This window comes from Leopardus geoffroyi, chromosome B3 (genome assembly GCF_018350155.1).
Source record: "Leopardus geoffroyi isolate Oge1 chromosome B3, O.geoffroyi_Oge1_pat1.0, whole genome shotgun sequence".
Lineage (NCBI taxonomy): Eukaryota > Metazoa > Chordata > Mammalia > Carnivora > Felidae > Leopardus > Leopardus geoffroyi.
This window is the reverse complement of record NC_059337.1, coordinates 49213853-49238940: the sequence shown is the minus strand read 5'-3', so window position 1 is coordinate 49238940 and position 25088 is coordinate 49213853. Positions and strand designations below refer to the sequence as shown.

Here is a 25088-nt window from a genome sequence, read left to right as displayed (position 1 = left end):
TATACCACGGTCAATCATTCAGACAACTAAGTAGTATATATAATTAAAAAAAATTTTTTTAAGGTGGTCTTTTATTTTCAAATTTTACCTTGTCAAAAATGAATCCGTGTCTTAATACCCATCACACCGACAAATATTTGGTTAGTTTTAAGGGCAAGCTGAATTCAGTAACAACAACAACAACAATATATATATACATATATATGTATATATACACACATATATATGTATATATACATATATATACATATATATGTATATATACATATATATACATATATATGTATATATATATAATTAATCTGTGTATTGAAGAAGAATTAAATCATTCTTGTTTTGATTTACTTATTCAGAAACCATTCAAGTCACACATTTAATTTTCCATAGATTTGTAATATATAAATCTATAGATTTTGCCCTCTACAGAACTAGAGAACTAAAGAGAAAGTGATTCTGCACAATCAGCCATATTTACAAAGATTCCTAATGTCTCCAGTTATTTTTTTAAAAACTTCAAACAATATCTAGTACAATACCTAGTTGCTTCAGCAGTCATTAAGATTTTAGTTCTGTTCCTTGAATTATATTCCGAATCTTCTCAGCATCATTTTGTACAATTTCATTGGACGGGTCAATCTTAAGTGCAGCTTCATAATCCTGTAAGCCTATATTTATATAGCAGTTATAGTCAATAAAATCAGTATTTTATACATACTTGTGTTATCTAGACAATTTTTTTTTTTTTTACTAAAAATAACCAATAAGAACATGATTCAGGACAAGTACCAGGTTTTCAATTAGATTCTCATTTTCATATATGCATCTCTATGTAGTATTTCTAAAATACTGCAGAAATTTTTCAGTAATTTCAGAAAGAATTATACTCACTTCACTCAGGATTTTGTAAGAAGCAGTTTTTTTTAGGGTTTTTAAAAATTCATTTAAGGAATCTCAACATCCAATGTGGGGCCAAGATCAAGAGTCACATGCTCTTCCAACTGAGCAAGCCAGGCACCTCAGAAACAGTTATTTTAAATTCAAGTTCAAATAAGCTAACAGCTTAAACTCATTAAAGCATGAACAGACTCATTTTTGAAAAATGCCATCTTATTTAGAAATTCTAGATTAGCAGAGCCTGGGTGGCTCAGTTGGTAAAATGTCCAATTTCAGCTCAGGTTTTGTAGTTTGTGAGTTTGAGCCCTGCGTTGGGCTCTGTGCTGAAAGCTCAGAGCCTCGAGCCTGTTTCAGATTCTGTGTCTCCCTCTCTTTCTGCACCTCCCCTGCTCCTGCTCAGTGTGTTTCTCTCTCAAAAATAAATAAACATTAAAAAATTTTTTTTTTATTCTAGATTAAAAAAATAATTTTGGTAGACTCAATCCATACTTTATATAATCCACAGATTATCGTTTATGTTTTTTTCTATAGCTATCATACCTACAGAATTCTTTTGAGGAAAATTGGCTTAAAAGGAAAGCATTGTGGGCTGGTTGTTACACATATACACAAATGAGTCTCAATCTTCACCAAAATAATCAGTGGGAAAATTTCTTTGAGAATAAGGAAACTTGAGTTCTAAGTGCTACTGATTTGCCATGCCCCTTGAGGTAAAGCACTTAACTTCTCCAAGCCTCCATTTTCTCATCTTTAAAATGAAGAGTATTTTTAGCTCAGAAAGTCTATAGTGCTATCATTTCTAAAGAATGCTTTAAAATCTTTCATTCCTGAATTCATAATTTTTATCTTCACAAAGCTGGATGAGACACTTACAAAACAAAAACAAAAACAAAAACCGGGCATATAAATCTCATATGGGTGCTTTGGTTGGAAAAATCTCTGGGGTACCTGGGTGGTTCAGTCAGTTGGACATAGGACTCTTGATTTCACCTTAAATCATGAGATCGAGCCCTGCATCAGGCTCTGCAATGCATGTGGAGCTGCTTAGAATTCTCTCTTGTGCACACATGTGCGCTCTCTCAATAAATTTAAAAAAAATTTTTTAATTTAAAAAACGAAAAAAATAGAAATCTAAAAATATCAGAAACAAGTTTAAAAACAAAGTCAGAAATAATAAAACCATATAGACTAGCCCCTTCCCTGGCAAGGCATCATCAAGGAGTATACCTTTAGGCCTTGAATAAAGGAAAGCTGAATGGTCCTCTGGGTACAGAAGTATGGGAAGAAGAACATTAACGGTAAGACACTGACTACTAAAAACTTTTGCCTTTGGAGCAAAAGGAGTAACTGCAAACCAGTCCCCAAACACATTAAAAACGAAGAACAATAAAAAATCAGTGTTATGGCTTCTATCCACCAGGCTGAATTACAAACCTTAGCACAGTCCCACAAATATAAGCAATGATCATATACAGTAGTACATCAGTTATTTCTGAGCTTGTGTGTGTGTGTGTGTGTGTGTGTGTGTGTGTGACAAAAGCAGTTCATTTTAAATTTCCATCATATCTTAACTGACTCATTTAAAAAAAAATTTTTTTTAACGTTTTATTTATTTTTGAGACAGGGAGAGACAGAGCATCAACAGGGGAGGGTCAGAGAGAGGGAGACACAGAATCTGAAACAGGCTTCAGGCTCTGAGCTGTCAGCACAGAGCCCGACGCGGGGCTCGAACTCACGGACCGCGAGATCATGACCTGAGTCGAAGTCGGCCGCTTAACCAACTGAGCCACCCAGGCACCCCTTAACTGACTCATTTATAACCTTTATCACACATCTTTCTATAGAAAAGTTGTCTGATGCTACAGCATTTTCTGAGACCTAAACCGGTTGTTCACTCCCTTCTACAACAATAAATTTTTTAAGTATTTCAAAATCATTTTTGTCAGATAAATTGCAAAGAATACATTAAATGCTAAAAATATAAAACAGTGGAGTCCTAAAAAGTTATGATCTTAAATAATCCCATTGATACTTTTTTCAGAGTATAATTTGTAACTTAAAACATTTCTATCAATTTCTTACCTTCTACATACAATTCTAGTTGACAGAATGCTGTTCCACGTCGTATATGTGCCTTCATTCTTCCATTAGCATTGTCTGCAACAGGTGGTGTCAATAATTCTAGTGCCTTACAGAATAAAATGAGGGAAAGACAATTTCCTAATTTAAACTTGAGCAAAAACATGGTAAAAATATTAACTTTGAAACAAGCCTCAAGTCTTCACCCACCAAAATTTTGGGCTTAACTGATACAGAAATGTATCAAATACTTATATTTGGGTTGAACAATTTAAAGAATTGTTCAATTGTTTCTATACAAGATTCATACCCTCTCTCCCAAAGTTATCTCTGGTTTATCATTTGAAACCTCTACATTTTTACCTTCTTAACAGGAATGATTAAAGAGTATTGGACATCTTTTATAAAAATTCAAATTGGGCATTTCAGCATTCAATCATTCGATAAATATTTGTGGCCAGAATTGTGCTAATAAAAGGAAAACTGGATCCTAAGAATATTGCCAGATCTTTTAGTACCTTAATAAGATCAAAGTATGAGGATCTGGTTATTTCTTCCATATTTTCAATCTCAAGGGGCAACCTAAGAGGTTTTGCATGTGATTTTCCCTGTAGACAGGTTACTTGGATATGGAAAAAAAGAGAAAAAAACTAGTTTATTAGTAATGACATGATATTAGTAATGAAATTAGGATATACTAAGTTACTCTGAAAATCAGGAAATTACTAGGGAGCTATCCTACCGTGCAAGTGGTAGTGATAACAAGGGAATACCAAGTTTTCTTCCTTCAACCTTGCAGTAAGTCTGCAAAACTTTAATAAGAAAAAGGGTAAGCACAACTGACAAACATTTACTAATTTCCTTGTGAATTTCAAAGGATACATCAAGGAAATATAGGAGCAATTGATAGGGGATTTCTAATTAAACTTGAAATCTCAAAAAAAAAAAAACCAGTTTCTTATCTATTCAAACAGAAAAATCTTTTTTTCAGTAAAAAAAAAAAAAAAAAAAAAGCCCAACAAGATGACTCTTATAATCCTTGCATCTCAACTACATAAATTTTAAAAGAAAACACATGAAGGGTATCATTTAAACCAATAAATAAGGATAACAATTTTAAAGCAACATACACACACACACACACACACACATACCTTAGAAGAATCTTCGATGGCCTTGTGTAAGTTTTTTAGTTTTAGGTGGCAAGCAGCCCGATTCAAATACAATAGTGGAATCTTGTTATTTAGTCTTATGGCTAAGTTATATGCATTAATAGCTGCCAAATAGTTTTCTGTTGCAAACAACTTGCTAATGAGACAAAAAAAAAAAAAAAAAAAGGAAAACACTGTAACATTGAAATAGGAACACAGAAATACTATCTAGTAACATCTGGCAGAGGAGATGGTTCACCTCCTTTTCTATTCCCTATACAATGGTTTGTAGGCTACACTGCCCCCTACTTTCCTCCACATGTATCAACATATAATCTGAATGGGACTGACCTCACCCCCACCTCCAAAGGTAGCTATCGGTAGTTTAAGCCCTAAGCATATTTCTATCCTCTTGGCTACGATGACTGACTTGGGGATAAGCTTGTGACCTAAACTGGTCTATTCAGAATGAAGCCTGTGACTTTGTTTCCAATGTTGGAGAATGAAAAGTTGGGAAAACTCCTCTTGCTGGATACAAATGAAGAAAGCATACAGCCCTAACTGTGGTGACCATTTTTAACACGATGGAAAGAGCCAGCACTAGAATGAAGCTGATACCATAGAATTACTAAAAGAATAAAAAGGCAGACAGAAGCAGAGTCCTTAGTGATACAATTAAGCTGCTGCATCAAGCTTTACCTGAAATATAACATACCTTTAGCTTTTTAGTTACATAGCCAATAAATTCCTTTTAACAGAGTTTAAAATTGTTTTAAAAAAATTTTTTATTACTTGCAAACAAAAGCATCTAATAGTTTAAATCTTCCAAAATTCTCTTCAAACAGATGTACATAATTAAGGGTTTTATTTAAAATGTAAAGTAGTTTTGGGGCGCCTGGGTGGCGCAGTTGGTTAAGCGTCCGACTTCAGCCAGGTCACGATCTCGCGGTCCGGGAGTTCGAGCCCCGTGTCAGGCTCTGGGCTAATGGCTCAGAGCCTGGAGCCTGTTTCCCATTCTGTGTCTCCCTCTCTCTCTGCCCCTCCCCCGTTCATGCTCTGTCTCTCTCTGTCCCAAAAATAAATAAACGTTGAAAAAAAAATTAAAAAAAAAAATGTAAAGTGGTTTTTATTTTTCATGTACAATTCCTAGAATTTTGGAAAATGCACAAACAAGGGAAAAAATAAAATACCAAATATAAAACGGCTATATAAAGAACACTTTGTATTTATTTCCAGTTGACTGTACTGCATACTGTACCGTTCTAGAACTTGATGACATCAAAGTAAAAGCACCCAGTAAACCATTAGTAAAAGGTAAAACAACACTACTGTGACATCTAATGTAATCCTGATTCAAGTTTAAAATAACTTGCACAAACTAGAAAAGCTAATTCTCTGGTAAAAGTTTATGTTTCTGAAATGCCTCATATCAGCTAGGATGTTTCGGAATGCAAGTAACAGGATCCCAACTCAAACTGGCTTAAACAAGGAAGTAAATGATCTCACATTTAAAAAGTCCAGAGAGGGAAGCCAGGGTGGCTCAATCAGTTAAGCCTTAGACTTTTGATTTCAGCTCAGGGCATAATCTCACGGTTTGTGAATTCGAGCCCCACGTAGTGCTCTGTGCTCACACGGCAGAGCCTGCTTGGGATTCTTTCTCTTCCCCCTTTCTCTCCCCACTTCCCTGCTTGTTCTCTATCAAAATAAATAAGTTTAAAAAATTAAAAAGAAAACAAAAAAACAAAACAGAAAAACAACTCCAGAGGGAAAGGCTCCATGCCCAATGAAATCAGCAACTTGAACATATTATCAAGGCCTAAGGTTCCTTACACCTCTCCATTATACTATACTCACAAGCTACTTCATCCTAGGGCTGGTTTTTCTCACAGTATAAGACAACTGCATAGCTTAAGGTGCCACATTCAAAGCACGATATTCATTAGAATAAAATGGGACGGTATCTTCTGGTATATGCTCCTTGAGAGCAAAAAAAAACTTTTCCAGAAATCTCCTGGTTCACCTCCTTTCCCATCTCATTAACCAAAAGTACCCACCTGAAAAAAATATTAAGCCTTGGGGTACCTGGGTGGCTCAGTTGGTTAAGTGTCTGACTCTTGGTTTCTGCTCAGGTCACCATGATCTCACAGTTCCATACCAAGTCCTGTATCAGTTCCACACTGAAAGGGATCCTGCCTGGGATTCTCTCTCTTCTCTCTTTCTTTCCCTCCCCCACCTCAAGCTCTTTCTCAAAATAAACTTTAAAAAATAGATATTTTGTCTTAATAAAACCACCAGTCACTCCCTCTCTTCCTCAATCTCTCTCCCCATCTGCCTCTCTCTCTCCCCACTTTTACACCTCAGTACTACATATTGCTGTTTGGGAGCATTTAAGAAAATTCAACAATATGATAATCTTTTCATATTAAGAAAATTGGAGATACACTATTTTTAAAGATTTTTTTTTTTTTTAAGCAAAGTATTCTCTAATTTCTGCCAGGATTTCTGAAACCAGTATCCTCCTAATGATAGACATTTAGGGTTTTTGTTTCCTAACACTCTGCTTTTATAAACATTATAATAAAACATAGATCTAAAAACAAAACAACAACACAAGCAAATAAACCCACCAGCAGTGCAGTGAAAACCCTGATTTGTTGAAGTCAATCAGAATTTATCTCAGGACTTGGTCACATGGGTAACACAGTCTACACTCCTAACCAAAATAAGGTCTCAGCCAATAAGGATAAAGGGAGGGCATACATTTTGGCTGGATAACCTATAGTGTCTACTATAAGCTCCCCCTCCCCTTTTTAATTATGGCACAATATACATAACATAAAATGTACCATTTTTAACCATTTTTAAATGTATAGTTTAGTGGCATTAAGTACATTCACATTGTTGTGCAGTCATCATCAACGTCCAACTCTAGAAGTTTTTCATCTTCCAAAACTGAAACTCTGTACTCATTAAACATTAACACCCCATTACCTCCTACCTTTGACGACCACCGTTCTATTTTCTGTCCTATGAATTTGACTGCTGTAGGTACCTCATATAAGTGCAATTATACAGTATTTTTCCTTTTGTAACTGGCTTGTTTTACTTAGCGTAATGTCTTCAAGGTTCATCCGTGTTGTAACGTGTAACAAGTTTCTTCCCTTTAAGGCTATTGAGAATACACCATTCACAAAAATAAACTCAAAATGGATAAAGGACCTGAATGTGAGACAGGAAACCATCAAAACCCTAGAGGAGAAAGCAGGAAAAAAACCTCTCTGACCTCAGCCACAGCTATTTCCTACTTGACACATCCCCAAAGGCAAGGGAATTAAAAGCAAAAATGAACTATTGGGACCTCATGAAGATAAAAAGCTTCTGCACTGCAAAGGAAACAATCAACAAAACTAAAAGGCAACCAACAGAATGGGAAACGATATTTGCAAATGACGTATCAGACAAAGGGCTAGTATCCAAAATCTATAAAGAGCTCACCAACTCCACACCCGAAAAACAAATAATCCAGTGAAGAAATGTGCAGAAAACACAAATAAAACTTCTCTAAAGAAGACATCCAGATGTCCCACAGGCACATGAAAAGATGCTCAATGTCGCTCCTCGTCAGGGAAATACAAATCAAAACCACACTCAGACACCACCTCATGCCAGTCAGAGTGGCTAAAATGAGCAAGTCAGGAGACTATAGATGCTGGTGAGGATGTGGAGAAACGGGAAACCTCTTGCACTGTTGGTGGGAATGCAAACTGGTGCAGCTGCTCTGGAAAACAGTGTGGAGGTTCCTCAAAAAATTAAAAATAGATCTACCCTATGACCCAGCAATAGCACTGCTAGGAATTTACCCAAGGGATATGGAGTGCTGATGCATAGGGGCACTTGTACCCCAATGTTTATAGCAGCACTCTCAACAATAGCCAAATTATGGAAAGAGCCTAAATGTCCATCAACTGATGAATGGATAAAGAAGTTGTGGTTTATATATACAATGGAATACTACTTGGCAATGAGAAAGAATGAAATATGGCCTTTTGTAGCAATGTGGGTGGAACTGGAGAGTGTTATGCTAAGTGAAATAAGTCATGCAGAGAAAGAGAGATACCATATGTTTTCACTCTTTTGTGGATCCTGAGAAACTAAACAGAAGACCATGCGGGAGGGGAAGGAAAAAAAAAGATTAGAGAGGGAGGGAGGCAAAACATAAGAGACTCTAAAAAACTGGGAACAAACTGAGGCTTGAGGGGGGGGTGGGAGGGAGAGGAGGGTGGGTGATTGGCATTGAGGAGGGCACCTGTTGGGATGAGCACTGGGTGTTGTATGGAAACCAATTTGACAATAAATTTCATATTAAAAAAAAAGAATATTCTGTTGTATGGATATACCACATTTTGTTTACCAAAATATCCATCAATGGGCACTTGGGTTGCTTCTACCTTCTGGCTATTGTGAATAATGCTACTATGAACATGAGTGTACAAATATCTGTTTTTTTCCCTGCTTTCAATTCTTTTCTGTATATACCTTAAAGTGAAATTGCCGGATCATATGGTAATTCTATTTTTAATTTTTTGAGGAGGCTCCATAGTGTGTACAATTTATATTCCCACCAACAATGTTCAAGGTTTCTAATTTCTCCACATCCTCACAAACACTTGTTATTTTCTGGGTTATTTTGTTATTTTGATAATACCCAGTGTAATCTACGTAAATTAGTATCCCACTGTGACTCTGATTTGCATTTTCTAAATAATTAGTGACATTCAGCATCTTTTCATGCACTTTTGTCTTTGGAAATCCTCTTTGGAGAAAAGCCTATTCAAGTTCTTTGCCTAATATATATATATACAGATATATAGATATATAGATATATATAGATATAGATATAGATGATAAATATATAAATATTTAGATATATAGATATAGATATATATAAATATTTAGATATATAGATATATATAGATATAGATATAGATGATAAATATATAAATATTTATATATTTATCATCTATATATATATATTTATTTATTTTCTTTGCCTACTTTTTAAAAGATTGTTTCGTTTTTAAACTGTTGAGTTGCAGACGTTCTTTAAATATATTCTGGATATTAACCCTTTATCAGATACATGATTTGCAAATATTGTCTCCATTCCATGGGCTGTCTTTTCATTCTGTTAATGGTGCCCGTCATGTACAAGTTTTTAATTTTGATGCATTTCCACTTACTTGTCTTTTGTTGTCTGTGCTTTTGATGTCACATCCAAGAAATATTACCAAATCCAATGTCATAAAGTACTCTGTGTTTTAGTCTAAGAAATTCATTGTTTTAGCTCTTCTGTTTAGATCTTTTACCTCTTTTGAGTTAATTTTTGTATAAGGTGTTAGGTAAGGGCCCAACTTCATTCTTTTGCATATGAATTTCCAATTTTCCCACCACCATGTGTTGAAAAGACTGTCCTTTCTCCACTGAATAACTATTGAAAATCATTTGATCATAGAGGGGAGAGCTATTTCTGGACTATCTATTCCATTCGTCTGTATAACTGTACAAATCTTATATTAACCTATACATTTGAAGAACAATTCCATTTTTCATCTTTAACATAAGTTTATAGTTTTATAATATAAAAGTTTTATCAGAAAAATTTTTCCAGGTTTGAAGGGAAGAAGAGTTTAAAATGAAAATTATTTTTAAACTATTTTTAACATTTATTTTTGAGAGACAGAGAAAGAGCATGCACAGGGGAGAGGAAGAGAGAGGGAGACACAGAATCTAAAAGAGGCTCCAGGCTCTGAGCTGTCAGCACAGAGCCTGATGTGGGGCTTGAAACCACGAACCGTGAGATCATGACCTGAGCTGAAGTAGGATGCTTAACTGACAGAACCACCCCAGTACCCCTACAATGAGTGTTATTAAAAGAACCATTGTAGGAGGCATAACAGCAAGAAATATAAAGTATTAAAATATTTTTAAAGTTTACATATACATATTAAAATATAAATCCAAATGAACATTACTTTTTTTTAACTTTAATGTCACTACAAAAATCCAAAAATCTGCCGTATGGCTTTCAGAATGATTTTGAACTTGGAAACAGCCAAATTTCAAAAGGAAAGGGAAAAAATTAAACCTGTATCCAAAAGGCAGTAACCTTTGAACAATTTAAGCAGAGAAGTTAATAACCATGAAGTCTTAATTGATGCTCGAAATAAGGCAAAGCCAGTGAAAAGAATTATGCAAAAGTACTCATTAATTCAACACCTACCAAGTGCTTATTATACTGAATGTATAGTGAGAATAAAAGAGACATGAACAATTGCAAACAATCCTGTCATTTTTATTTTTTTATTATTATTTAAAAAAATTTTTTAAATGTTTTTATTTATTTTTGAGACAGAGAGAGACAGAGCATGAGCAGGGGAGAGGCAGAGAAAGAGAGGGAGACACAGAATCTGAAGCAGGCTCCAGGCTCCGAGCTGTCAGCACAGAGCCTGACGCGGGGCTCGAACTCATGGAGTGTGAGATCATGACCTGAGCCGAAGTCGGACGCTCAACCGACTGAGCCACCCAGATGCCCCAAATCCTGTCATTTGTAATGTTTATTTATTTTTGAGAGACAGAGAGACAGAGTGAGGGAGGAAGGGGCAGAGAGAGAAGGAGACAGAATTTGAAGCAGGTTCCAGGTTCTGGGCTGTCAGCACAGAGCCCAACATGGGGCTTGAACCCATGAAGTGTGAGATCATGACCTAAGCCAAAGTTGATGCTTAACCGACTGAGCCACCCAGAAGCTCCAACAATCCTGTCATTTTTATGATGACTGACGGGCATGCCTTTGTAAAGAAAGAAACATTCTGATTAGCAATAGCCAAAAGGGCCCAAGATTTTGTACAAGACTGGGAGAAGCAACCAGAGGCAGGAATGATAAAAAAGAAGTGATGTAGAGAGAAGTAAAGAAAAGGGCAGAAGAGAGCTAGGAGAAATCAGAAGTAGTGGGGCTTAGCAACAGCAATAGGGCCAGGAGCAACACATATTCCAACAGAAGACAGAACGGCTCTGTTTTGTGGGCAATAGGAACTGTAACAGCCACCTGCCCCTGAACAGACTTCAAAAATTGTTGTCTCTTTCAGCATCTTATCTTTCAGCATAGAAAACATTCTTGGGTATCTCTAGAGCTTCTAAAGCTGAGTATCAGTATGCCTTTGTGAAGGCACATCAACCACTACAATTTAGCACTCAGGATGGAAACAGGAAAAAGAAACTACATACTAAACAAAATGACAAGTTAGGCCACAACAGGTAGTGTATTGCAATAGAATCTTACTGGCTATAAAATGCATACAAACAAGCAAATGAACAAAATGATAATTACATCAAAGAAGTCATCTTAGAATAAATATGGATTCTAAACTTGTGTAAGTCAGGCAAAAGGTAGAAGTATAAGAAAACCGTCTTATCTCCAGAAACATAGTTTTTAAAAGGCAGAAGAGGGGTGCCTGGGTGCCTCAGCTGGTTAAGCATCCAACTTCAGCTTAGGTCATGATCTCAGTTTGTGGGTTCAAGCACCTATGTTGGGCTCTGTGCTGACAGCTCAGAGCCTGGAGCCTGCTTCAGATTCTGTGTCTCCCTCTTCCCAGCTCCCACTCTCTCTCTCTTTCAAAAATAAATAAACATTAAAAAAATTGTTTTAATAAATAAAATGCAGGAGAGCAAGGCATATTTGGCAGATCTGTCCTGAAAGTAGGCAGGTGCAAAGGACTGTTGGAAGATGACTCTTCATGGGAATTTTATGTTCGTGCATATCTTATGTCAGACGCACAGACGGCTTTTATTTGGGACAATCTTTTCAAAGATGTGCATACAGAACATAGCCTTGGAAAATATAGTGTCTCCCTCTGGGGCAAAGAGCAGATTTATCTGCTGTTCAGTATGAAAAAAAGATAGTATCTCCTTGTGGGTCAAAGGCTGGACATATTTGCTTATAATCCTCTCATGAAAAATTATGTTCTTTAAGCATGGTGTTCTCAGCTGTGGTTCAAACCTAGGCCTGCCTATGCATTGGCCTTGTGGGACTTGAGGCGCAAAGGGAACCAATATGAAGGTCACACTGATTGCTGTGCCTTGAATAACATTCCTTTGTCTCTGACCCATGAGTCTCATGTCTTCTCCTGGTATCCATGAAACTGTGGTAGGCTAAACCTTCACAGTTCTTGCTGGGGCATGGACCCAAACCTAAGTATGTGGAAGAAATTCAGTTTGGCAAGTAGAATTATATACTGTGTTGGGAGAAGATGGTCAATAATCAGCATCAAAAAGTCCAACATGAAGTAAAAGACATCCAGCAAGGCAGATCGAATCCAGACACAGAACATACGCAAACAATAAGGATACGAAAATACAGACTGGCAGACTAGGTTAGTCTGTTAGCAGATAGTGGGCTCCTACAAACAAAGTTGGGGCTCAGAGTAGAATTAGCCCGGTGGCAAAAGGGAAAGCAAAAGCAAAGGACATCCTCAATCTTAAAAGGAATGGGGTACTAGGCAGGCGACAAAATCTGACATGACATTTAGGTCAAGAAAATAAAAAGAAAATTCAGACCCAAGACCAGGGTAGACAATGCTTTTATGTAATAATAGCAATACAATGCTGGATTGTAGCATAACATATCCTTGATTCCCTCCTATCTAACATTAGACTTGGCTGTAGAGAGTGAGGTATGCAGATGGGATTCAAGTGGCCCTAGCATGGGGAAAGAAGGTATGTAAGTCTAAAGTTAAGACAGGGTCCAAAAGAACTTACACTAAAAGTCAAGCACAGAGTAATATCCTTGAGACAGAACAATGGTCCATTTACAGTCCATTTACTTCATGTGATTACAAGTGTCTAGAAGGACAGCTATTAAATTTATTTACAGATTCTGAGTCATGTAAGGCTGTTAAATAACATCATACATACCATGCATATACCTATATTAGAGCATCTAGACTCTGTTTTATGAGATGTTCTCAGTGAAAAGCTATCTGGTACATAACGTTAATTGGAAAAGGTAAAATGCTTTCATGAGCAAGTAAAATTACCTAAGCTTATGTATTTTCCCAAAAGGTAGAGATTTGGCATTTAAAACTAAGATACAGTAGTGGGAAGGTAGGCAAAAAACATGAAAACAATCTGTGGCTTTTTCTAAGAAAAAGCTATTGGTTTTTGAAAGGCTTGTCCATCTCTACCCTTTTGTGAAGCAAGTGTCCCATGAGTTTTAGCACAGTAAGAACAGTTTTGTCCTGTGTAAATGTAGAAGGCTATCATGAAACAAAGCCTCTGGAGATGAAGGTATTTCATCCTTTGGCTTAAAGTCAACTAACTGCTTCTGAATCAGTTCTATTATGTCTATTTCTATCTTTTGTATTGCATTACATTGCTAGTGAGGATATTCTTCTAACAAGTTTTACCTTTCCTTTTATCTATTTGTACTTGGCATTTTGATTAACTGTACTTTGTTTCTCTGGGTGTTATTAGCTACTAAGTTTTCTTCCATCTCTCCTCATTCTCGGCTCTCTTCCTCTCCTCTTGTTTTGCTTCTCTTTCTTTTCCTACCTAATTGGAGGTAGTACAAAAACAAGAGACTAAAAGTAATTATAATCTACCAGTCACGCCCAACTGCTGCAAAGTATACTTTTGCACTAGGTTGCTGCCAATTTGTTGCTTTTGCCAGCAATTTTATTTCAATATTTTACTTTTAAAAATTTTTATTTAATTTACAAATTTTTGAAACATTTTAATTTTATTTTTTGAGAGACAGAGAGAGAGAAGAGCACAAGCAGGGGATGGGCAGAGACAGAGGGAGACACAGCAGGTTCCAGGCTCTGAGCTATCAGCACAGAGCCTGACACGGGGCTCAAACCCAAAATGCAAGATCATGACCTGAGCCGAAGTTGGACGCTCAACCAACTGAGCCACCCAGGCACCCCTAATTTTTTATTTTAACTTAATTCACACACACACACACACACACACACACACACACACACACACACACACACACGTGTGTGTGTGTGCATCAGTCAAAATTCTAACCCTGGCTCAACGATCTCATCTGTCCTTTCTACTCTTAAACCCAAATCACATCTTAAGGGTATCAGAAGACCAAACCAACACTCCTAGGACCTTTAGCCAGTCACAGCATCACAACACCTATACCAAAGACCTGTCTCACCGTGTCAATCAACCCTGTTATCTTTGAGCACTGATGTAAAAGCACACTTTTCCCCTGTCTTCGTGTTGCCGTTCTTTCCTACTCCCATCCCCCTCTACTCCTTTGCACTTTCTTTGTTTTTTAATTTTTTGTTCTAATGTTTATTTCTGAGAGAGAGAGAGAGAGAGTGTGTGTGTGTGTGCCTGAGCACAGGACAGGCAGAGGGAAAGGGAGACACAGAATCCAAAGCAGGCCCCAGGCTCTGAGCTGTCAGCACAGAGCCAGATGCGGGGCTCAAACTCACAAACCGTGAGATCATGACCTGAGCCGAAGTAAGCCGTTTAGCCAACAGAGCCACCCAGGCACCCTTGCAATTTTTTTTTTGTTGTTGTTAAAGCAATCTCTACGTTCAAAGTGGGGCTGGAACTCGAGACCCCAGATCACGAGTTACACGCTCTACCGAACAAGCCAGCCAGGTGCCCCTCCTTTGCACTTTCTTATTCCGGGTTTTGCCATAACTGACTCCACCTCTCATTCCTTTCCTATACCCTTAACTTTTCTTAAAAATCCCGTCTAAAATAAACTTGGCTCTGTCCTCAGGGCAATGCTAATCTCTACCACCCTCTCCACTGCGTCCCTTCCTGAGTCCCCACATCAGGGGTTAGGACTGTAGAAACTGGCATTCTTCAGACTCTCTTCTGCTAGATATAAGATCAAACTCTCTCTTTATACACAAGTCATTATCCTTTGAGATTCCTGACATCTTTCCCCCTACAGCCTTCTAGTCACTGTCATCTCCTGTCTTTTTAAAAGTCACTATTGGGGCCCCTGGGTGGCGCAGTCGGTTAAGCGTCCGACTTCAGCCAGGTCACGATCTCGCGGTCCGGGAGTTCGAGCCCCGCGTCGGGCTCTGGGCTGATGGCTCAGAGCCTGGAGCCTGTTTCCGATTCTGTGTCTCCCTCTCTCTCTGCCCCTCCCCCGTTCATGCTCTGTCTCCCTCTGTCCCAAAAATAAATTAACGTTGAAAAAAAAAAAAAATTAAAAAAAAAAAAAAAAAAAGTCACTATTCTCCTGGGACACCTGGCTGGCTCAGTTGTTAGAAGTGTTCAACTCTTGATCTCAAGGTCATGAGTTCGAATCCTATGTTGGGCGTGGAGCCTACTTTAAGAGAAAGACAGAGAGAAAAGTTAAAATCACTCTTCTCATATTCATTAAGGTCTTTGAAACTGGTTCCCAGCATCTGTCTCTATCCCGACTTCGGCCATGATTCCAGAAGATTCCAAAATCAAGAGTCAGATGCTTAACCAACTGAGCCACTGAGTTGCCTGGCATCTCTTCCTGTGTAACCCAACTTGGACTTTGTGGCTAAATACCTGAGCTATTTTTCTTTTTCTTTTTTTAATTTTTTTTTTTTTTTAACATTTATTCATTGTCTGAGAGACAGAATGTGAATGGGGAGGGGCAGAGAGAGGGAGACACAGAATCCGAAGCAAGCTCCAGGCTCTGAACTGACAGCACAGAGCCTGACAGGGGGCTTGAACTCACGAACTGTGAGATCATGACCTGGGCTAAAGTCGGATGCTTAACTGACTGAGCCACCCAAGTGCTCCAACTGAGCTATTTTTCTATGAGCAATCTGGTTCCTTGCACTACTAGTTTTTTTACTGTACTTGTCAGTTAAAATTCCCACTCTGGCCCAAGATCTATTCTTAAATCCAAAAGAAGACTAAACCCTAAAGGAGATAAATCACACAGCTGTACTGACATCTCTATGAATTCATGTTCTCAACCTGGCAGAGCCAAGAGTATTCACTAATCAATTTCCCTTATCTAGATATATACTTGTCTCCACTATTCTTCCCTCCAATCTCAGAAAATGAAGTATCTCTGTCTATTCCAAGTCAATCCATCAACATTTTCTAGAGCAAAGTAATCAATCCAACAGGACAGCCCACTCAGCTTTGCCCATTTTAGCATTCTCAGGCTGCAAGGAGAAACAATTCATAGCCAAACCAAACTCTGTCTTCACTAAGGCTAACCAATTGGATAAAAAGGACAAAATCAAGACAATCCATCCAATTCTTGGCTTTGACCCAATTTTCTCCACTCTGCTCAGGAGGATTTCAATCATCTCTTCTTTCTCTTGTCTCCAAATCTATTCAAATCTTTTATATTCTTAAAGAAACAAAACAAAGACTGTTTCAACTTTCTGCTCCATTGGCTTCTGGGAATATTTTTGTGTACTCCTTCCTTTTGCCAGACCTTCAAATGTTGGTAGGTCACAGAGTGTTATCCTCAGGCCACTACTCTCCAGGTCTACACACTCTTTGTGGATATCTCAGACACTTTTATAAATTTAACTACAATATAAATGTTGATAAGCTCCAAATCTATTTCTACAGTACTGGCTTCTCCTCTGAGTTTCAAACTTGCCGGACAGTGTCACCCAGAATGGCCCAGAGACATCTCAAACTCAATACATTAAAAACTGAACTTACCTGCATTCTCTCCTGATGAACCTCTCATCTAGTATTCCCTAATTTAGCTGGTGACAGCATACAATCAATCATTCAAACTAGAAACTGAGAACTCCTCCTTCTTACTCCCTCCAAATCGATCAAGAGGTTCTGCCCATTTTATCTCATCATTATTTCTCAGTTTGCCCTCCTCTTCACCCCTACAACACCACCTACCACAAGGCCAGTTCAAGGTCTTTGCTGTGTTTTCTGCAACACATTTTTTCCCTCTCCTTACAGAATAAAATCTAAAAAAAAAAAAAAAAAAAAAAAAAAAAAAAAAACACACCTAGACTCTTAAATATAGTGAACAGACTAGTAGTTGCCAGATGGGAGGTGGATGGGGGGATGGGTAAAATAGATGAAGGGGATTAAGAGTAACTTATCATGATGAGCACTGAGTGATATATAGAAATGCTGAATCATTATATTTTATACCTGAAACTAATATAACACCAAATGGTAATTATACTTGAATTAAAAAATAAATTTAAAAAAAGAATTTTAACCAAACACACAAGGCCCCTGATGATTTTTCTAGGTTCATTTGTCATTACTCCTAGCCTCAAATTTTATGTTTTAGCAAAAAATAAACCACACATAGTTCCTGACCCATATATCACACCATTTCTTGTCTCTTGAGCTTTTGTTCATATTTTCTCCAATACTTGAAATGAATGCCTTTATTTCCCTTTCTCTTAAAACTTCTACTTATCACTGAGGATCTCAGGTGCTACATTTGCTATGACGTTTTTTCCGAACATACCTTCTTTCCTTTAGGGGTAAATGTCCCTCTTATGTAGTCTCATTTTACTTTGTTCTTTTCTATGTATTGTACTTCTCACAAAGTATTATAAGTATTTGTGTAAGTATGTCTCCTGCACTGATCTTTGTAGCTCAGAGGCTAGTTGGTAAATAGCAAACAATTAATAGATGTTTATTTAATGGTTGAATAAATGGAGAGGAAGGGAGGCAGGGAAGGGGAGAAAGAGGAGGAAGGATCATGTAAGACTTTAATGTTGGAAGTAAAAGAAACCAACTCGTCAGCCCCAGGCCTCTGCCCTTCAGAAAAATTGTCACTTCAGTTCAACTCTACATATTAATCCCTGGTGGTGTAACAGGCAAAAAGACCAAGAAAAAATAAGAAAAGAAAAATACAGATGCAGACATTGTGGTAGACAGATAATGGAGACGACCCCACCAAAAGATGTCCATATCCTAATCCTCAGAATCTGTGACTTTGTCACCTAACATGGCAGGAAGGATTCCACAGACTGGCCTAAATTAAGGTCTTGAGGTGGGAGATAATTCAGGATTAAGCAAAGGATACTAATGTAATCACAAGGATCCTTATAAAAGAAAGAGGGAAGCAGGAAAGTCAGAGTGAGAGAAGGAGATGGGATTATGGAAGGAGAGGTTGGAGTGATGCAATTGCTGGCTGGAGGCCACAAGCCAAGGAATGCAGGCAACCTATAACTGGAAAACGAAAGCAAATAGATTCTTCCCTATAGGCTCTAGAAGAAACACAGATGATACCTTGATTTTAGCCCAGTGAAACCAATTTTGAACTTCTGATTTCCAAAACTGTAAGATAATAAATTTGTGTTGTTTTAAGCCACTAAGTTCATGATAGTTTATTATGGCAACAATAAAAAAATAAAAGTCTATGTCATGAAATACAGTAAGTAATATCTACAACTGCCTCAAAATATGAAATCAAATTGCCATTCATAATGTATCAGATTGTACTGTTTTTGATAACTGTATAAAAATATTCACACATGGGGCGCCTCAGTGGTTCATTCGGTTAAGCATCTGACTCTTGATTTCAGCTCAGGTCATGATCTCATGGTTGTGAGATTGAGTCCCAAACTGGGCTCCATTCTGATCATGCAGAGTCTGCTTGGGATTCTCTCTCTCCCTCTCTCTCTGTCCCTCCCCCCACTTGTGCGCTGGCGTGCTCTCTCTCTCTCTCAAAATAAATAAAAAAACATTTTAAAAAATATTCACACACAGAGCAACATGTAAATAAATAAAAGGATTTCAGGGGCGCCTGGGTGGCGCAGTCGGTTAAGCGTCCGACTTCAGCCAGGTCACGATCTCGCGGTCCGTGAGTTCGAGCCCCGCGTCGGGCTCTGGGCGATGGCTCAGAGCCTGGAGCCTGTTTCCAATTCTGTGTCTCCCTCTCTCTCTGCCCCTCCCCCGTTCATGCTCTCTCTCTGTCCCAAAAATAAATAAACGTTGAAAAAAAAAATTAAAAAAAAAAAAAAATAAATAAATAAAAGGATTTCATGGATATAAAATGAAAATTTGTAAGATAAATTTGGTAATCTTTTAAAGATGGAGATGAATAATCAAAGAAGCTATAGTTTCTGAAAAACACATTTCTAGGAAGGGCTTATGTTAAATATAAGTGATTTTAAAAGGGATTTTAATAAGTGATATGTTTCATTTCTATGACATTTAAATGCAAAATCTAATAAAAATAAGAGCCTTGTTATACAATCTGACTTTTTAAATATGGAGGCCCTGCCTATCTAATTGGCTTATTTGCATTATCTTTCCCCAACAACATACACACATAAGCATATATGTCAAGATACCTAGAAAATGTAGTTAGTACTACGGTCTACCTAAATTTATTATAAATCTCATAGCCAGAGTCCAAACAACGTACTTTCCTTTGTCCTTCAGCCATTCTGGATTCTTTTCTTCTTCTTTTAAATCAGAAAGTTCAGGAATATCAGTATTCAATGCTCTCCGTGCTTCCGCTTGTTTGTGCAACCACTGAAATCAGAGAAGTCTAATGAAGGACACAAAAATCTTATTTTTATTAACAGCTACTTTGACATTTGCCAGCTTCTATATAAAATGGAAATACTATTTGTTATGGACTAAATATTTGTGACCCCCAAAATTCGTATGTTGAAGCCCTAATCCCCAGTGTGATGGTATTTGGAAGTAGGACTTTTGGAGGTAATCAAGTTTAGATGAGGTCATGAGAATGGGGCCCGCATGATGGGATTAGTGTCCTTATAATAAGAGGAAGAGACCAGAACACAGCTCTCCTCCCACTACTCCCTGTACCCTGATCTTGGACTTTCCAGCCTCCAGAACTTTGAGAAATAAATGTCTGTTGTTTAAGACACTCAGTCTAGGGTATTTTGTTACAGCAGCCTGAGTAGACTACTATACTATTTGATAATGCTGATTTTTTTAAACTTTCAGCTTTTATCCTTTTTTGTTTAACATTACCAGATAGTTAAGACCAAACATACAAAAATTTCTAGTCCAAATTTCATACAAATGGGAGTTTGTGGGAGTTCATGGGATTATTATTTTATTTTTCTTATCTATAACACATTTGTTTTTCTATATTGAAAAATACATAAATGACTTTTATTTTTTCTTTTTTAAAAAAATTGTTTAATGTTTATTTTTGACAGAGAGAGAGAGAGAGAGAGAGAGACAGAGCATGAGTGGGGGAGGGGCAAAGAGAGAGGGAGACACAGAATCTGAAATAGGCACCAGGCTCCGAGCTGTCAGCACAGAGTCCGACAGGGGGCTTGAACTCATGGACAGCGAGATTATGACCTGGGCCAAAGTCAGACGCTCAACCAGCTGAGCCACCCAGGCGCCCCATAAATGACTTTTAAATAATTATACTTTTATAATTCTAGAAATAACTTTATAAATAATAAAATTTAGAATATATTGTTTAATAAGAAAATAGTTAATATTTATAAACTGTCATTATGTCTTAAGGATCTTCAATCATTTCCACAAGTTTTGAATTTGAGAGGCAACACTTAACACCTTGTAGTAAAAAATAATGCAGTTCTTAGAGTCTATATACCTAAAGATAAAACATTCAAAATGCCAGGGCCCAGGTATTTATAAATGAATGAGAGATATTCTAGAATGTCACATTAGAAATACCTAACGTTAATAATGCGTAATTGTTGCATCAACAATAAATGTCCAAATCCATTACCAAAACACAAGTTTACAAATCTAATATAGAAAGTGATGTATGGGGTGTATGGGTGGCTCAGTTGGTTAAGCTTCCAACTTCAGCTCAGGTCATGATCTTGTGGTCCGTCAGTTCAAGCCCCATGTTGGGCTCTGTGCTGACAGATCAGAGTCTGAAGCCTGCTTCAGATTCTGTGTCTCCCTCTCTCTCTGCCCCTCCCCTGCTCACGCTCTGTCTCTGTCTCTCAAAAATGAATAGATGTTTAAAAAATGTAAAAAAAAAAAAAAGAAAATGATGTGTTTGATAAAATAGATGGCAAGTGTTTATCTCCTGGAAAAAGCAATAATACTGCATACTGAATCTGGAGACAAAAAAATTCTGCAAAATACTTTTCCATAAGGAAATACTAAACTATATTCAAGAAGTAATATATTTAGTCTAATGAGTACTTAAATTCAGAACCAGTACTAGTTTTAAAAGATGAAATAAAAAATATTTTCATTGTGATCACTGTAACTAACAGCAAATATACTTACCTCCTCTTCTTCTGCTACTTGTGATTCCCGGAGAGCAGTTGGAAATACTCGAGGGGTAAAGTTGATTTTAATACTGCCAACAGAGCGAGGAGCAGGAATACTATTTTCCTTTAACTTCTCCAAAAATATATTTTCTGAATTTCTTCCTTCAAAAGCAGTATTAGCAAGTGAGTTCTCTCTCATTTTCTAGTTAACAAACTGACTCTTTAACTAATTACACAGCAAAGCTACCTCTAAAATCCTATACAAATAAACTGAAGATAACCTCTGCTAGAAAGAATGTAAAACCCATCATCAAAAGTGTGGCAGCAAGTTATCTGTCCTTTAATCAATGACCCCAGCTACTTTTCTAGGGTTCTCTTTGTTAAAACACACAGTGTCTAATTTACATTCAATCTAGGGAAGGGAGGGCACTCTAGGCAACTCTACAACCACTCTCCATTTTAGAAAGCCATCACTGGAAACACTACCTCTATTTTCCTTAAGCTCCTACAGCAATATCTTCTATAAGCTTCCTTATAAAAGTTATGGTATAAAAGTGATGGTATAAAAGTTTTTCAGCCATCAGAGATAGCTAATGAAAAGAGGCAAAAAAAAAAAGTAATAATGAAAAGCTATACGTTTTAATAAAGATAGTTACATGTAATAATGGTTAAATCAATATAAGAGAAGAAATTAATCTACGTGTTAGAATATAAAGTATATGATTAAAAGGAAGGAAAATTAGGTTTAAAAACCGCAAAAGTACCAAAAGCATGATACACAGATAGAAAAGGCAAATATCAAAAAATTTAAAGAAAATCAGATTTTTCACAAATATGACAGTAATATCTTTGTTACAAAATACAAACAAATAAGAAAAAAAAAACTTCTAAATTAAAAAATTGGAAAATGGCCTAAATTGACATTTCCAAGAGAGGGAGGAAGGGGACAAGGAGGAAAAAAACAAGGACTCAAACAAACAAGAAAGCAACATTAACAAAAATTTGACTCCAAGTTTTCTATAGATGTCTGTAGTTGAGACGGCTATCTTCCAGTATCCTAGCCATTCTCCCCTCTTCCTTTTAGAAATAGAATTTGAGTTCGAGGCTAGGTACATGACTAGGTCAGGCTAGAATCGATATAACCCAGTCTCCCTTAAGATTAGATGTGATTGGAGTGCCTGGTTTACGCAGTTGGTTAAGCCTCTGACTCTTGATTTCGGCTCAGGTCATGATCTCATGGTTGGGAAGTTCAAAGCCCTGAGCCAGGCTCCACGCTGACAGTGCGAGGCCTGCTTGGGTTTCTCTCTCTCCTCCTCTCTTTACTACCCTCCCTTGTTCACATGTCAGCTCTTTCTCTCAAAATAATAAAGTTAAAAAAAAATTATGTGTGACTATATGCCAAATCTGAGACAACAAAATCTGAATAGAAGTGGTATACAACTTATGGATCATCATCATATAGGTACATCTGCTTGCTGTGGACTTCTCTTCCCATTTCCCACTGGCTAAAAAACAACGCCAACTGCAGCATCCAGAGATTGAAGACAAATGAGGTAATAACAGAGGCGGCCCCACCAGCCTGGATGGCCACATAGAACAAAGTCATCATCTATCAGGCCTACATGGATCACTGTTACATAACAAGTATTAGATTATGGAGAACTATATTTCTGTCTTATTTGATCTGTAACTTGGATCTCCTTATTACAACAATTAGCTTTAACTATCTAATACAATGTCCCAAGAATTTTATATCCAAGTAAATTGTTGTTTACGTATAAAAGCAAAAGATGTTCCTAGATATGTAGAACTAAGTGAATATATTACTTAGCCATCTTTTCCAAAGACAGTAAAATCTTGGTTTGTGAGCATAATTTGCTTATAATCCAAAACACTTCTATATCAACACAAATTTCCCCCATAAGAAATAATGGAAACTCAGATGATTCATTCCATAATCCAAAAATACTCATATGAAAATGATTATAATACCATAATATAATACAAAATAATAAATAAAATATACAATAAAAAGGAAAATAAATTAATCTGCACTTACTTTTGAAAACCTTCGTGGCTGGTATAAGGGAAACAAGAGAGAGGAGGGTTATTGTGTAAGACGACTTTCACTATCATTAACAGAAATCACCGCTATCTATTGGCTCAATGGAATCTTTTTCTGCATGGGGGCCATTGTATATACTCATATGGATGTTGACTACAGTACAGCATTGATAAACTCTTGTCATGTACTGTATTTAATGTAACTGGCAATAAGGCAGCAGAGGAAAGGGTCTATATCTGCCAGCAGCCTGACTTAGAATAAAGCAAAACATTCCTAAGTTTACAGTTGTATGGAAAGCAAAGGACTGTCTGTAGGTGCTTTGAAGTGAAGAAAAATACACAAGTGCCAGTTGTGGGCACCTTGCAACATTCTGAAAAATCTGATTTCTGCCAAACACTACTGCATGAGATAGAGCATCTGAGCATGGTACACAATCACCCACAATTCTGCAGCCAGAGAGAACCATTGGCTCAGTTGTGATCATGTGACATTCGGCATCATGTACAACTCATATTGCAAGACATCACTCATGTATCAGGTTAAAATTTATTAGAAATGTTTGCTTGTCTTGCAGAACACTCATAGAATAAGTTATTCACAGTCTAAGGTTTTACTGTAATATATTCAAAGAAACGTTCCAGAACATGGAGAAATGAAATTAAGAACCCAAGCATAGGGAACTTAATAGTAAAAATGGAAAGAACGGATTTTCTAAATAGTGGAGAAAACACTAAAAATTTATGAATAAGATTCTTAAATGTTAGTAAAACAGAAGGAAAGCAGAATAAAAAGTTAAAATGATGTATCTAACTTCAGTATAATACTACTGATTACTAGAATACTGAACATGAAGGAAATAAGCATTCTTTTCCATGAGAAATTAAAAAATATTTTCTTACTAATTTTGCTAAAATAAAATTTTTTTAATGTTTATGAAAAACATTAAAGTGACCACTAGTTACCTTTTTATTTTTTTTCCTGAGAGAGAAAGAGCTCCATGCACGGAAGCAGGGGGGAGGAGCAGAGACAGAAAGAGAATCTCAAGCAGGCTCAACACTCAGCATGAATGCAGAACACAACTCCACAACCCTGGGATCATGACCTGAGCCAAAAATCAAGAGTCATATGCTCATCTGACTGAGACACCCAGGCGCCCCAACCACTAGTTAAATTAAAAATAGGGTATGCATTATAAAAATAGGGTATCTAGCCTCCAAAATCTTATGGTAAAATAAGACAAATAGTAACACAACAAAATAAAAAGAAATTAGCTTTCTGTTTATAGAAGCATAAGTTAAAGGCTTTAGACACTTCTACAAACAATATACAGATAAAATGTTATATACACGTAAAATCCTTGATAAAAGTATAACAAATAAACAAAGGTTCAAATACACAGTTCAGTTCAAAAGGTAAGCAAAGAAAAAGTCTTATCAGAGATTTATAGTCAGGTAATTCAAAAGCTGACAAAAAGCTGTTTGGACCCCCTACGTTCAGGAATAAGACAAGGATGTCCACTCTCATTATTACTATTTAACATAGTATGGGAAGTTTTAGCTTCAGCAAACAGACAACAAAAAGAAATAAAAGGCATCCAAACTGGCAAGGAAGAAGTCAAACTTTCACTATTTGCAGATGACATGATACCCTATGCAGAAAACCTGAAAGACTCCACCAAAAAATTGCTAC

General features: G+C 36.9%; 1 protein-coding gene across 7 annotated transcripts in view; it reads right to left on the bottom strand.

The window, feature by feature from the left end:
* The window catches only part of DNAAF4 (dynein axonemal assembly factor 4), a 69201-nt gene that overhangs the window by 6735 nt on the left and 37378 nt on the right, over nt 1-25088 (bottom strand). For 2 of the 7 annotated variants that reach the window (XM_045449666.1, XM_045449665.1), the window contains exons 5-10: nt 23394-23411; nt 21351-21496; nt 19519-19628; nt 4128-4281; nt 2977-3082; nt 537-665 (exon numbers count right to left, since the gene is read on the bottom strand). In XM_045449666.1, coding sequence (XP_045305622.1) covers nt 556-665; nt 2977-3082; nt 4128-4281; nt 19519-19628; nt 21351-21496; nt 23394-23411 — 644 coding nt within the window. In that variant the 3' untranslated portion in view covers nt 537-555. Of the gene's footprint in view, nt 1-325; nt 666-2976; nt 3083-3715; nt 3786-4127; nt 4282-19518; nt 19629-21350; nt 21497-23393; nt 23412-25088 lie in introns of those variants that run through there. The other 5 variants (XM_045449664.1, XM_045449668.1, XR_006704680.1 and 2 more) reach the window with 4 other exon arrangements.